Raw genomic sequence first — 15,194 nt, 5'->3', positions numbered from 1 at the left:
GGGGGTCATGACTTCAAAATCAAGAGCTAATTCTAGATATGTAATTTGAAGTTAATCCGTCAGCCTTACTCATTTGACAAGAAGTAGGTCTGAGAGACTTTTCACCATAATTCTGACTTGCGGTAGTTACAGTGATCTTAAAAAGGTATGAAAAAGTTTAATTTCTTCTTGCAGTAGTCCAAGACCAATACATGAACATTTGATAATTGTGTCAGGTGACACTGTAAAATGGGTGTCTGAACGCCAAGGTCTTGATTTTATTTTATTTTATTTTATTTTTTTTACGATGATTGTTTAGAAAGTTATTTGGTGACTTTATTAAATCAGCTTCACTTCATAGCACTTGCTTTGAGTAAAGGAAAATAATCACAGAGATTTATAATGTAGGAAAAAAAGTTGAATACGATGAGAGTAAAGTTTTACTAAGAGGTTGATTTAAAATGTTTAGCAAATTAGCAAATAGACCAAGGAGCTGTAGAAGTAAAATACGTAGATGCACAAATTTGTAAACCATTGCTTGCAGCACTTTTCAGGCTCGTAACAGGACTGAAGTTACTAAGCTAAGACTTAATTTTTTGAACTCTCCCCTGAAAGTAATTAGCTTGAAATCTTAAAACAGGATGATTAACCAATATAGAAAATGAATTGTTCTTACAATGATGAAGGATCACTAGAAGATTTACATTGTGATTAAAGAACTTGGTAAAATCATAAATTCATCTTTCTTTCTTTTTTATTTCCCCCACCCCCAGAAGAGAAAAAGATTATTTTTTTTCTCTCTAGGCTGACATTCTTTGTCCGGTAACTACTGAAAAATATTTTCTGCTTTTGCCATATAAGAGTTTGCTGCCAGCAGTTCCCAACTTTATATTCTCATCTTCACTAATGTTTGATCAGTGCCCACCTCCACCTATACAGCATTCCTCTACTCTGCAATATACGTGCATTTGATTCAGATCTACGTAAAATAACAGAGGATGTGAATGAGGCTTACCTTTAAGTCACAGTATGGAAAAGATGTGTTGAGCAGCTCAAGTGAGGGGAATGGCAAGTTTTAAATCTGAACTTTGGTGCTAGTTTTCTGTATATCTCCCAAAGTAAACATTTTCTAAATCAAACACTGCTAAACTTACTTCGTCAGCCAAAATCCTTCCCTTGCCTAGTGATCTCTGCTGGATTGCGTTGTTTGTTGTTTGTTGAACTACTTTTATGGCTTTGCAGGCTCGTGTTTGAGGAAAATCTTTGAGCAAAAATTGGTGTGTATGTAAAGTTTCACAGTCAAGCATGCACGTAAACTTGGCAGTTTAAGACTGGTAGAAACCATGTCACTGCTGTTTTGTGCTAAGGTGAGGTTATATTATTAGTTGAACGTCACCTCGAATGTGGTTGAGGCTACTGGATCTGTGAGGCTACTTCTGCACCAGAGGCACAGTGGTAGACATTTGCTGTCAACTCAGCAGTGCTGTTCACCAGCTAGGACTCAGGTTAATTTTACTGCAGTATAGGAATTTTCCGTTATTTGTTTTAATGGCAGACTGCCTTATGATCTATAAATATGTCCTGAGTTAGCTTTATGTAAGGTTTTACTGAAGTCCTGTCTGTTCTCGTACCACAACAGAATTATTTTACAGTTAAGAAAAAGATCTCTTCAGGATAGATTAAATACAATTCTGAAAATGAAGTCTACAGTAATAATATCTGGTCATATTAGGTAAAGTTCACAGTTTAGTGAAGATTTCCTTCCACTTTTTTTAACGTTTTCTGTGCTGCTAACAATTTTAGGGTAAAAGACTGTCAGGTTTCTATGCGAATTTGTAAGAATTCCACATCATTTTGTTGTTTGAGAGTATAAACTGCTCCATTGTCTGTGAAAAGGCTACCAGACAGCTTGAATACATGTGTTGAAAATGGTGTTCCTTTACTTGCTTATTTAGATAGTAAATTCTCCAGGACTGATGTCATTATGTGTGTGGGCGAAAACAATAAAAGATCCCCAGCTGGAGCCTCAGTGTATTTTCACAAATCCAATAAACAATGGCAACCAGAAGTATGCTTGACTAATATTTTGATTTTGAGTTCCTCTGTGCTAAAACAAAGCTTAAAGGTGCTGTCTTGAGCTCACGGTTTGAAAGACCGTGTGGTCTCTTCCTCTCTACAGTTGATGCATACTAATATAAGGTATTCTTTTTGGATTACTGTATCAGTATGATGGTATTCCTGTGTGAAACCACAGAAATTTAGTTTCAGCATTTTGAATTTGTGCTATTCTAAAAAAAAATAGTTTTCTTCATTTGTAAATAAAGCAGCATGTTCACATTGCCCTCAGATGAATTCTGCTGTGGTAGTCTTTCTGCAGCTGAAGTAATTTTCCTTTTCTGTCAGGCCACACTCCAAGTGAGAAGGAAAGACTTTTTCCTATGACTTCCAATTCTGTAGCAGCCAAGAAAATTTTCAGAATAGAACACAGTTTAGTTGTCTGCTAAAGAGGGAACAACTAGCTAAAAAAAAATGCCCAATAATTACTTGAATTAATATCCTATGCCTTAATGGTTAAGAAGTGTAGGAATATAAAAAGCAGGAAATTACCAGAACCATGCAATACAGGAGTAAAAAGAGAATGGTAATATGTGAAAATAATGCATGTTCTAAAGGTCTGGGTGCAGATCTGCAGACCAGTGGGTAATCAGGATGCGATATAATGAGGGAAGAGAATCCAGAAAAGTAACATGCTACGGATCTATGATTGTCTTACATTCATTTTCCTCAGAAAGCAGCTGAAGACTATTTCCCTAAAACTGCCCATCTCCGTTGCACCGGAGAACCAGCCCAAATCCCCAGCAATTTTTGAAAGGCCTCTCCCTTCTTTAGGATTCTCTGTAAAGCTTGCCTAGAATGAAACAGAAGGGGACATGATAGGGACAGCTATCTCTAAGCTGCAACAGTGGTAAAGGGCTGAAGAGAGCTGGTGATTAAGAATGCATAATAGCAGAAAGACCAGCATCTCTTGGAGAAAAGAAGGCTGTGGGGTGACCTCATTGCAGCCTTTCAATACCTAAAGAGAGCCTACAGAGGGGAGGGGAATCAACTCTTTGGAAGGGTTGATGTGTGTAGGACAAGGGGAGATTTAGGTCGGACATCAGGGGGAAATTCTTCACCCAGAGAGGTGAGGTACTGGAACAGGCTGCCCAGAGAGCTTGTGGATGCCCTGTCCTTGGAGAGGTGTTCAAGGCCAGGTTGGATGTGGCCCTGGGCAGCCTGGTTTAGCATTAAATGTAGAGTTTGGTGGCCCTGCATGTGGCAGGGGGGTTGGAGATTCATGATCCTTGAGGTCCCTTCCAACCCTGGCCATTCTGTGATTCAGTATAACATTAGTAATATTATATTAGTTTCTTTGGGTGACAAAAAATATTCCCTTTGTAAATCATAGTAAATGGAAGTACAGAAGTTGATTTCTTCATATAGAATTAGGTTTCTGTCATTGCCACCATTTCCTGATTTTATTTTATTTTGTTCTCTGTTAGCTCACTCGACGCTTGCCACCCATCAAGGAAGCCAAACCCAGATTGCAAAAGCTGTTCCGTGACTTCTGGTTGTATTCAGTGCTCATGGGATTTGCTGTGGAAGGATCAGGTAATGTAAATTTGAAGAGAAAAACATTGCTGCTGGTATTTAAACTTCTGGTAAGCAGATGAAAACTGTTCTGTTTAGCTGTGAGATTCAACACAGTGCAACTTATCCTTGAACCTGACTTTTTTTTTTTTTTTTTTTTTTTTAAGCTAATACAGCAATTATCTGTAACTTAAGTATTAATGTTGACCACCAAGTTCCTGAAGTGGAAAATGGGGTATGGTATGTATGGGGTACAAAGGGAAAAGAAGTAGAAACTTACTATGCCTTTCGAAGTTTCACTTGGAATCACTTAAATGTGTATGTTATACTTGGAAACATGAACCACTGTATTTGTGTTGAAGAGCATAAAAAATTCGTTCGAGGAATAGTGTAGAGCTTGGTAATGCTGATTAACCTAGGGAGTATTAATTCTGTTTTTCTCCCTTGTTCCACTTTTCATTTTTTGTGTTTCAGGTCTCTGGCCAGAGGAATGGTATGAGGGTGTATGTGAAATTGCCACCAAGTCTCCATTACTCACATTTCCTAGCAAAGAACCACTCAGATCTGTTCTTCAGTACAATTCTGCCATGAAGAATGATACTGTGACTTCTGTAAGTATTGGTTTCTTCTATTGCATTTATATTGATTTATTAACCAAGAATTACGGTGTATTTCAAAGGCGGAGTATGCCTTTAACCTGCCTCCTCTTAGCAAAAATGCCTTGTTTACACAGCTCTTTTGACAGCAGTATATAGAAATGTTTTAGATTCTTTTACTGTGTGTTAATATATTTTTTTAGGCTGGCAGCTATACTATTTTCATTAGCTGTAGAAATCAAGTCTTTGCAGAGACGGAAGCCTTTCAGTAGATAGTTTCACCCATTCTGTATCAGATGGAGACAACACTTGAACTGTAGGGAGAAAACAAAAAGAAACAGCTTTGGAAGAAAACAACACATTCATTTTTTTTCTCCTTGTTCAAAGAAATGCATTTTAGTTGAACTTTCTTTTATTCTCTGGCGTGGTACTAGTATACTCTCTCTAGTGTTTGCAGGGTATATGTTTGTGTTAGGGCCATTTATGGTAGCAGTGTGTGACGAATTGATTTGCAGCAGCATATAAGAAATCTCTGGCTCCCAAACAATACAGAAGTCTGCGTGTGCATATATACCTAATTCTGTAACATCAAAACAGTGGTTCCATGAAGTTTCAGAAGCTGAACAATATCAGTATTGATCAAAATTACATTACGTTAATTAGAGGAATTGTATTTCTTCATGGTCTAATTGCATGGGAACTAGTAGTCATTTTAGCAAGGAGCTTGACTCCAAATTCTGTTTGATTCTGCATACTAGGAATCTGACTTGCTGTGTTAGAGCATGCTGGTCCTAGTCTGCATACAGAGGTATCCTGGCATATTATTTGTGAACATTAAAAAGTAAAAAGACTAATAGCTAAAAGTGAATATTTTCAGAACACAAACTAATATAGCCCTCCCACTTCACATAACTGCATGTATTCATTTCTAGGCTGAATTAAACGAACTGCGGAGTACCATAATAAATCTCTTGGATCCTCCTCCAGAAGTGTCAGCTTTGATCAATAAGTTGGACTTTGCCATGTCTACTTATCTCCTTTCTGTTTACCGTCTGGAGTACATGAGGTATATACATATGTACTGTTCTTCTGATGATTTTTTTTTTAAATTTATGTTTAAGTCAGATTTGCCAGACGCTGTGGCAAATGAGAATCAGTAAATTGAATCAAAATATCTGCACTGAAGATTCTGAGACTAAGAATTCATCTGTACAGAAATCATGATAGGTAAAAGGATGTGATAATATAGCAGAGCCACAAAAATGAGAGCTCCTCTGTGTAGGAATTAACAGAAGATGGACAACAGGATTCTTCATGGGAACATCTTACAAATATAATGTATCTCCTGCACAGAGTCCCATCCTTGCATTGCAGAAGGATTAAAATATCTGAAAAATAGTCTATTCTGTGAGATTAATGCAATGTAGATGCTGTGAAAATGTGTTTTGTTGTTGGTTTTTTTTTGTAGTGAGTGTTTTTTTTGCCTCAGTAGTGTGTGTTAGCTTGTACTAATGTGACTTACTGAATTCATGTATTTTATTTCTGTAGACATGTATTCATTGCTGCTATGCAAAACATTGTGTAGCTGAAAGCTGAGGTGAAAGTCTAGTAGTAAGGAAAGTAGGTAAAAACTTCCCCATCCCATTTTTACTTTGACAATAGCTGACAATACATACGGTTTTTATCAAAAACATATTGGCTGTATTTTTAGAAACGTTTTTTTTTTTTTTTTTTCTGCTAAGTGATATTTCCATTATACAAATTCAACACAGACAAAACCTATGGAAATGTCAAAGATAGTATATTTTTTGGATTTGTTTGTTTGCGATGCTTTTGTAAGTGCATTATCATCAGGTTTCCTATTCTTAAGGTGTGGAAGTTGTTCTCCTGATGGCAGACATTTTTTTTTTTTTTTTCCACTAACATTAGGGTCCACTTAGTTGAATGTAGAAACAAATGGAAGTATCGCATTTATTAGAAACTTAAAGTTACAATGGAATGAATCGTTACTATGATTATGTGGTAACATAATGTATTGCTAAGAGTATGTCGTTTTGTGTTGATGATGTTTAAATAAAAGAGGAAAAGAAACATGCGAAACTCTTCCTCTCCTAGGGTACTGCGTTCAACTGATCAAGATCGCTTCCAAGTCATGTTTTGCTATTTTGAGGATAAAGCAATTCAGAAAGACAAATCTGGTGAGTTTACTAAGTTGAGATGCATGGAAGTTATCTATAGGCGTGCAAAATTAAACCAAATCCAGCAATTAAAACAAAAAAGGAATCTCATTCACAAGATTGCTTGTTGTTTTGTCCTTGCCAAATATTCTGTCTTAGTTTTGAAACAGCTTGGCTCAATGCTGGCTTGGTAAACACAAATGCTTTTTAACTGTTAAGCATAATGAAAACTCAGTTCTTATCAAACCTGTAACTTCTCTCAATTCTTCAGGAATGATGCAGTGTGTGATAGCTGTTGCTGATAAGGTGTTTGAAGCTTTCCTGACAATGATGGCTGATAAAGTAGGTAACACGGCCTCTGAACTTCAAAATTAATGTGGAAGTTCTTATTCATTTTAAGAGAACGTGCTTGGCTTCATACTTCTCTGGCATATGTTTTAGCCTAAAACCAAGGAGAATGAAGAAGAGCTGGAGCGACACGCACAGTTCTTACTGGTGAATTTTAACCACATTCACAAGAGGATCAGGAGAGTTGCAGACAAGTACTTATCTGGTCTGGTAGACAAGTGAGTATAGATTTTACTCTGCTGTTCTTTTCACATTGACTGCTTTGTGAATACTCACAATTAAGGAAAACAGATGTGGATTTGGTGGCTGATACTTCTGAAACATCACCTTGTAAAATAACAGGCAACAGTATTTTTAATCCAGTCTCTTAAGTTGTCTCTGCTTAGCATTCCCATGGATGGAGCAAAGTGCCCATGAAATAACTGCAAAAAATATTCCATCTTTTTTGATGGAATAGCTTTACTTAACTTGCTTTTCAGAGAGATTTCAAGCATGTATTGAGCCAGCTAGTTGTGAGCCGAGGCAAACTGTGTGATTTCTGTAGGGTATGAGTTCACCTAGCACGCTATGAGGAGCTCCATTTCGTGATAAAATAATTTCCTTCCAATCCTGTCTTGCTGTAGATTTCCTCACTTGCTGTGGAGCGGAACTGTGCTGAAGACTATGCTTGACATTCTGCAGACATTATCACTGTCTCTTAGTGCCGTAAGTTTCTTTTATAATGATGCAGTGATGTTATTAGGAATACAAGATGCATGTTTCCTTTTTTTTACTTTTATAGAACTGAACGTTTTTCTTTGTTTTGCCGTTATGTGGCATTTCATTGTCCTTGCAAGTTATCAGATACTCAGAAAATCAAATTTTGTAGTAAAGGAAACAGTATTAACTAATTTGGGATAGTTTAACTATCTCATTTTGCATAAAAATTTGTTGATGCTTTGTTTTGTTTTGTTTTTGAATGATGAAGGTTGTCTGCATGTACAATTTCCAGTGCATTTTTTGTATTTAGTGCCTATTACTGATCTGTAATATTTCAGTTGCTACCTACTGATATTTTTAAGGATGGAAATACTTTATCAAGTTTTATTTTCATGCTGAATTTTCAGAAGATTTTTGGAATTCTGGAGTTAAATGTACTGAAAACCTTACTGGAATGAAAACCATCTCTTAGATCTGTTCAGATTTACTCCGGGAGCAGTTATTTAGGAAGAGTGATGTCTATAATATTCAAGTTAAGTGATTATGTATTTTATTTTGAGAACTGATTATTGTTTTTGATTAGGATATTCACAAGGACCAACCATACTATGACATTCCTGATGCTCCATATAGAATAACTGTCCCTGACACACATGAAGCCAGAGAGGTAGGTAGCACTTGATTTTCTTTGTCTCTGATGTGAGTTACTCTGAGCTACTTTAAAAGGACAATAAATCTGTGGGTAAAGTTCTCTATTACTATCTGACACATCTTAGTACCCATGTTACTTATTACACCATTAAAACCAGTGCTTCTTTTTCAATATCCTGTAATCCATTGTTGTTGCTTTGTTATTCTAGAGTATAGTCAAAGACTTTGCTGCACGCTGTGGGATGATTCTGCAAGAGGCAATGAAGTGGGCTCCTTCTGTTACAAAATCTCATCTACAGGTAATGAGCCTGTTCCTGTGAGAGATTTTGATCATCGTAGATCTTCAGAATTAGAATTAAGTTGTGTCGTTTTCTTTACTTTCTCAGGCTGTTCAAACTTCATTTTAAATTTTGTCTCACTAAAATTTTCCTTATTTTATTGCAGAGAACAACTAGAATTGTTGGTTGTTTTGATCTAAACTTGAGTATCTTTAACATGACAGGTTTGAAAACAGTTGGTCATTCCAGACTTAATTCAGAGATAAAAATTTGTTATAATTCTGTCTACCAAAGATTAGGTAGCTTAAAATACCAGCTGGACTGAAATGAGTAGTTAGGTTATAAGTCTTATTTCTTGGGAGCATGTTTTTTTCATTCTTGCTGTTTATTTTTCAGTTAAAGAAATAAAAACATTGCATATGAATCTATGGCAAACTGTAGATGTTAACTAAGCATGGATGTAGTAGATACTTGCATATGTTAGAGTTCAGTAGAAAGTGGTAAAAACAAAAAAAAAACCACTATCTACTTAGCAAAAACTTTTTATGATGTTTACATAGTGTTTATTTATTAATACAAGAAGTCTCACTACAGTATAATAGAGTTCTCTTTTTGTTAAATAGCAGAAGAAGACATGCAGTCCAGATTAGACCAATGTTATGACTATCCAGAAGTGTAAACAGAATTTCTGGGATGGCTCAAGACTGATCCAAAGCACTTTATGTTGTAGGGTTTTTTGTGAAAACTGATTCTATTTAAAAAGAACCTCAGATTTGAAGTGTTACCTTGTTCACGTAATCATTTTACAAAATGAAACAACTCCTTCTCTTTGCAAATTTAGGATGAGGCTTTTTTTGCTGGCGAGCGGTACCTACAAGAGGTAGTCTGCTTGTCCTCTCATACAGCTGAAATTAAGCTTTCTTCAGTTATACTGTGTTAGCCTGTGAGCTGCCTTGTTTTGAAAAGCACAGTAGTTTTCTAACAAATGTTTTTTGATGCATCAGGAGTACCTAAACAAACATCAGAACTGGGTATCAGGATTGTCCCAGCACACAGGACTGGCTATGGCTACAGAAAGTGTTCTTCACTTTGCTGGGTACAACAGAGAAAACACCACTTTAGGCGTGAGTATTTGCTTGTTTGTGTAGCAGTCATGTTAATTTTATGACGTGAAGTTCAGACAGATAATATAGAGCCTCTAAATCATATTTGACATAACATATGAAAATTACTCAGATGTCTCATTTCTTTCCATCTCAAGTCAGAGTATCTTCCAGTCAGTTACATGAGTTACTAAGAAGTAAGCTGCTAACAAGCAAAGAAAGTAAAACTGTATTTCTTCTAAAGAAACATTTAGGGATGATATTTGTTAGTTTGAAAATAAAATCTTTATGTAACGCTGAAATGCTTTTTAGAATAGAATGCTCATTTGCTCTAATGCATTGTAGGTTCACTCAACATATGCTTTCACATTGCGTATTTCATTCGGTTTTATGTAGTTTGTCTTAAATGTGTTTGATTCTTGAAGAAATCTGTAGAATCTGTTCTGTAATCAGCCAGCTTGTTTTCTAGCAGCAGCTCTGAAACTTTCCTCATTCCAAGCTTTAGCAGGATTTTCTTTTGCATTCCCTCTTTAATGTCATCCTTCTAGCTAACACTAGTCACTACATGTAGATAGGATAAAGAATTCCCGCAGGATGTAGGAATGCTGTGACATAATTCTGTGAAGAGGGAAAGTTAAAAAACTTAGAATCAAGAATGTGCTGGAAGAAACTTTAAAACTACAAAGGAGATAATAGAAAAGGCTTCTTCATGTTCACACGACTTGTTTTGATTGACTTGTCCACATGAACTGCGTGGAAAAAAATATAAGGATCGAGTGACAGAAGACTGTCAGATTATAGAATTTCATTACATTTTTCATGCTTTTTTATCTTTCAAAAAGTTCATGTGTGTAAACTTTGAAAAATTTCTAACTGTAAACATGTAACTAATGCACATGTTGCTTGTTTCATGTGTATCCATTCTGGTGTTTTTGTATCTCATAGTCCTGATACTATTCTGATTATAAGCACAAAGGAAACTAAGCTTAAAATGTAGATAAAGGTGTGAAAGGAAAAAAGATAATTGATTAGATGTGAACAATATAAATAGCTGTATATGATTTGGTCATAGGCAACTCAGCTAACCGAAAGACCTACTTGTGTGAAGAAGGACTATTCCAACTTCATGGCTTCTCTTAATTTGCGTAACCGCTATGCAGGGGAGGTAAGTACACACTACTAGACAGTGTATGGAGTGTTCACCAGGTCTGGTGTCAGGACATTCTGATTTCCAGCCTACATTATTCTGTGATTTTAGGTTCTTTAAAGCATGGACTCTAAAGTTAAATTCCTTCAAGACTGAAGAGTATAATTTTCCTAGGTTATTAAGTAGCTTTTTTGCTGTTGATCACAGAATCACAGAATGGCCTGGGTTGGAAGGGACCTCAAGGATCATGAAGCTCCAGCCACCTCCTGCCACAGGCAGGGCCACCAACCTCCCCATTTAATACTAGACCAGGCTGCCCAAGGCCCCATCCAACCTGGCCTTGAACGCCCCCAGGGATGGGCAGGACGTCAACAACCTCTAACTAGCCTGATCCATCACCTCACCACTCTCATAGTAAAGAGCTTCCCCCTGACATCCAACCTAAATCCTACCTCCTTCAATTTGTCCTGCAGTTATCTACCCTTTCAAAGAGTTAATTCGCCCTCCTGTTTGTAGGCTCCTTTTAGGTTCTGAAAGGCTGCAATGAGGTCTCCCCGCAGCCTTCTCTTCTCCAGCCTGAACAAGCCCAGCTCCCTCAGCCTGTCTTCGTAGGGGAGGTGCTCCAGCCTCTCATCATCTCTGTGGCTCTCCTCTGGACCCTCTCCAACAGCTCCCTGTCTTTCTTGTACTGGGGATTCCAGACCTGGACACAGTACTCCAGATAGGGCCTCACAAGAGCCGAGTAGAGGGGGACAATCACCTCCCTGTCGCTGCTGGCCACCCCTCTTCTGTTGGAGCCCAGGATACCATTTGCTTTCCAAGGTGCAAAAGCACACTGCTGGCTCATGTTAAGTTCTTCATCCCCCAGCACCCCCAGGTCCTTCTCTGCAGGGCTGCTCTCAAAGGCTGCTCCTAGTCTGTAAGGATGCCTGGGATTCCTCCAGTCCTAGTACAAAACCTTGCACTTTGCTGTGTTGAACCTCATTAAGTTCACCCAGGCCCACCTTTTCAACCTGTTGAGGTCCCTCTGAACGGCACCCCTTCCTTCCACTGTGTCAACCGCACCACTCAGCTTGGTGTCATCAGCAAACTTGCTGAGGGTTCCTCACTCAATTCCATCACTGATATCACTAATAAAGATGTTGAAGAGCACTGGTCCCAAGACAGACTCCTGGGAGGCAATACTCATTACCAGCCTTCATCTGGACACAGAACCATTGGTCACTGCCCTTTGTCTTCAGCCTTTCAAATAACTTGTTATCCACCAGGTGGTCCACCCATCAAATCCACATCTTTCCAATTTGGAGATAAGGATTTAGTGAGGGGACCATGTCGAAGGCCTTGCTTGAGTCCAGGAAAATGACATCGGTCATCTTTCGGTTGTCCACCAATACCGTCACTACATCGAAGAAGGCCACTTCATCTTGTATCAAATTCTTAAATTATAGGCAAAGCTAAGGTGCATTGGCAAAATACAATTAAAAGAGATCTGTTTGTATTGAGTTTCCTTACTCAGCATATGACCGGTACCAAACTAGACTCCTAGAAATATTGTTCTTCATTTAAAGCCTCATTATATTTTTCAGGTGTCTGGAATGATTCAGTTCTCAAATGCTACAGGACGAACATCTGACCTGAATAAACTGATGGTCAAAGAGCTGAACAATGCTCTTGAATCAGGCCAGACTGAATTCTACACGCAGGCCATGTTTAAGTTGACTGCGCTATTAATAAGCAGCAAAGGTAATGAAAACCGAGTGGACTTCTGCGTTCTGGATGTGAATGCCACGTGTAGTAAACACAGAAAGTATCTGCATACTAACTCTGTATGCATCAACTTGAAGCGAAACTGTTATCAGTTGGCTCGTATTGGGGAAAATGCTCTTAAACTTGAACCTTCTTATCAGCTGTTTTTATGCCGATTATGCTCTTATTTATTCTGCTGTGGAAATGTGTTTGAATGTTTGCTTTCAGACTGTGATCCCCAGCTTCTTCATCATCTGTGCTGGGGACCTTTGCAAATGTTCAACGAACATGGTATGGAAACAGCAATTGCTTGCTGGGAGTGGCTGCTTGCTGCCAAGAATGGAATAGAAGTGCCGGTAGGAAGCAATTTAAGTACTCTTTCTCTGTCCCTGCAAGCGGGAAGGGAAAGAAGAATATATGGAGAGATTCACAGTTGTTCTGAATCCATGTAAAATAAGAACAGTAAATGCACTGTTAAACACTTTAACCTGCCAGGAAGTTTCTCTTGATGGGAATCTGAACACCCTCACTATGTGGACTGTGGGAAATGGATGCTTCTTAGTAGCAGGGATGATAAAGCAAATAAAGGCTGTTAGGATCTCAGCTAGACAACTTACTTTGCTGCTTGAGGTACCTGTGTTTCTCATGAATTAGATCCTGAACTACTGCGATTTATAGAATGATATTTTAAAACAGTCATATCTCTGCTCATCATTTAGTGCCTCTGGTACTTGGCATTATTCCCTTGCATAAAAAATAGGCTTGTAAAAGTTATAATCCTATAGGAGGATGTAGTAACTTTTAGCAGAAAAAGGACAGCACCATGTGCTACTGATAGTTTGACATCCTCAACGAAATACAGCACTTGTCTGCTGTTGCCCTTGGTATTTCTGTTATTGACTGAACTTCAGAACAGAAGTAGTCTGTTGTTGTTGTGTACCTTGTGGAGAAATATTGTGCTTTCCATACAAGAAGATGCTTTTCAATCTTATAATCTTGCTTTTGCAGTTCATGCGGGAAATGGCAGGAGCCTGGCAAATGACAGTAGAGCAGAAAGTTGGCTTGTTTTCTGCTGAGCAGAAAGAAGCAGATCCATTAGCAGCCTCAGAGGAAAGCCAGCCAAGACCTTGTCCGCCAGAAGTCACTCCACATTACATCTGGATAGAGGTGTGTATTTCTGGAATGTCCCCCCTATGATGATGTTGGAATAGTGCTGTGATTAAGCCATTCTGTACTGTTTGTTCTTGTGATTTGGAGAGCTAGTGGAATCATGATGGTAGTCCCTCTGTCTCAAAGCTTAGAGACATGCTCTTTTTACAGGAGCGTGATGGTTATGAAAGCATCTGAAACAGAAGAAACTGGTTTGTTTGATTTTAAGATTGAAAATAAAATTGAAGGATGCATAGCATCTCTGTCTCTTTCTCAGTTTCTGGTGCAGAGATTTGAAATAGCCAAGTACTGCAGTTCTGACCAAATAGAGATCTTCTCCAGCCTGCTCCAGCGATCTCTTTCCTTGAACATTGGAGGGGCAAAGGGCAGTTTGAATCGGCATGTGGCAGCAATTGGACCCCGTTTCAAGTGAGCAGGGTTTCTTTTCCTTGGTTGCAGTAGCATGGTTATGAGATATGGGACAAAATAACTAAGTGCAAACTGTTTATTTTGTCACTGGCTTCAAGTGGTGAAAATTCTTTAAAAATCCTGGAATTATGCAGAGTTCAAGTTCTGTTTTCAAAGTAGAAGTGTTAACTTTATTTTGAAAGTCAGTTCTGGTGCTTCAGAAAACTTTGAGATAATTTTATATGGTGAATCATTGGCATCAGGAATCAATTCTGTGTATCAGTTAGCAATAATTCTGCTCTATCAATCAGTTTCTCTTCTGTGACTTGACTGAACCACACAAAGTTGAAGCCTTCATCACAGCTTTAGGAACAGGCTGATGATAAAAGAATGTTCCGAGAGCTCTGAAACAGGCACTTCTCAACAAGTTGAACAGAATTATACATATAGTATTGCTTTTATTATGGTTTGTATGGTGTTGCTTTAATCATTGTTTTGGGAACATCAGGGCTTTCATTCTCTTGAATGTATTAGGTTGCTGACATTGGGGTTGTCTTTGCTGCATGCTGATGTGGTTCCAAATGCAACTATTCGAAATGTTTTGAGAGAGAAGATTTATTCAACTGCCTTTGATTATTTCAGGTACTGTCTTATTTGCTACTACTCACTGAATGTGCATGTGTAACATTTCCTAACAAATTCAAGTTCAAAAATAAGTTCAAAGCACAAGCTGTTTTTCTCTAGCAACTTAACTTCCTTTCCTTTTCTTTGTTCATTCTAGTGAAGGCTTTTGTCTGTGATTCTTTGTGGCTCATAAACCATCCTGATTTTTAGACAGAATTTGTATTTTTTTTTTTTTTTTTTTAGTATATGTGGTTTTTAATGTATTATCTTCAGGAATGTTGCAATTGTTGTTTTCTTTTTCTGTTCTTTTTTTGGAGTTCATTCAGTGCTCAAAACTGTACCTAGATGTTAGATGTACAGAACTGCTATTACAGAACGTGGCTGAAATACTGTTTTCAGAAATCATTTTGAGAGTACAAGCACCCAAGATTTGACATGAACACAGCAGAACATAATGTAGTAATAGGACTGTCTGACAATGTGAGGAAACCATAACATTAAATCACAATATTAAATTTCAAATGAATCCAAGATGCTGACAGGCTACCACCTTAATTCTCAATTATAATGGAAAGCTTCAGGCAGACAGAATGAAGAAATAAGAATAAAATACAGTATAACATTTGGTCTCATCTCTTTTAGACTATGGTCAAAAGGAG

The 15,194-nt window shown here is 37.8% G+C and overlaps 2 protein-coding genes across 3 annotated transcripts in view; one reads left to right on the top strand and one right to left on the bottom strand.

Moving 5' to 3' along the window:
• Positions 1–1,099, bottom strand: part of SERPIND1 (serpin family D member 1) — an 8,398-nt gene extending 7,299 nt beyond the window's left edge. The window contains exon 1 of the mRNA XM_042828985.1: positions 995–1,099. The gene's annotated coding sequence lies outside the window, so the exon portion shown is untranslated. The remainder of the gene's footprint in view (positions 1–994) is intronic.
• Positions 1–15,194, top strand: part of PI4KA (phosphatidylinositol 4-kinase alpha) — a 59,248-nt gene that overhangs the window by 29,563 nt on the left and 14,491 nt on the right. For both annotated transcript variants that reach the window (XM_042828983.1, XM_042828984.1), the window contains 16 exons: positions 3,522–3,630; positions 4,084–4,220; positions 5,138–5,271; positions 6,321–6,403; positions 6,654–6,724; positions 6,824–6,948; positions 7,354–7,435; positions 8,013–8,096; positions 8,290–8,379; positions 9,363–9,482; positions 10,534–10,626; positions 12,195–12,351; positions 12,583–12,710; positions 13,363–13,521; positions 13,781–13,932; positions 14,446–14,553. In XM_042828983.1, coding sequence (XP_042684917.1) covers positions 3,522–3,630; positions 4,084–4,220; positions 5,138–5,271; positions 6,321–6,403; positions 6,654–6,724; positions 6,824–6,948; positions 7,354–7,435; positions 8,013–8,096; positions 8,290–8,379; positions 9,363–9,482; positions 10,534–10,626; positions 12,195–12,351; positions 12,583–12,710; positions 13,363–13,521; positions 13,781–13,932; positions 14,446–14,553 — 1,832 coding nt within the window. The remainder of the gene's footprint in view (positions 1–3,521; positions 3,631–4,083; positions 4,221–5,137; positions 5,272–6,320; positions 6,404–6,653; positions 6,725–6,823; positions 6,949–7,353; positions 7,436–8,012; positions 8,097–8,289; positions 8,380–9,362; positions 9,483–10,533; positions 10,627–12,194; positions 12,352–12,582; positions 12,711–13,362; positions 13,522–13,780; positions 13,933–14,445; positions 14,554–15,194) is intronic.

The sequence above is a fragment of the Centrocercus urophasianus genome, unplaced genomic scaffold, assembly GCF_019232065.1.
Source record: "Centrocercus urophasianus isolate 14NV4802_14NV808 unplaced genomic scaffold, USGS_Curo_1.0 seq_30, whole genome shotgun sequence".
Classification (NCBI taxonomy): domain Eukaryota; kingdom Metazoa; phylum Chordata; class Aves; order Galliformes; family Phasianidae; genus Centrocercus; species Centrocercus urophasianus.
This window is presented reverse-complemented; position numbering and strand designations above follow the sequence as displayed.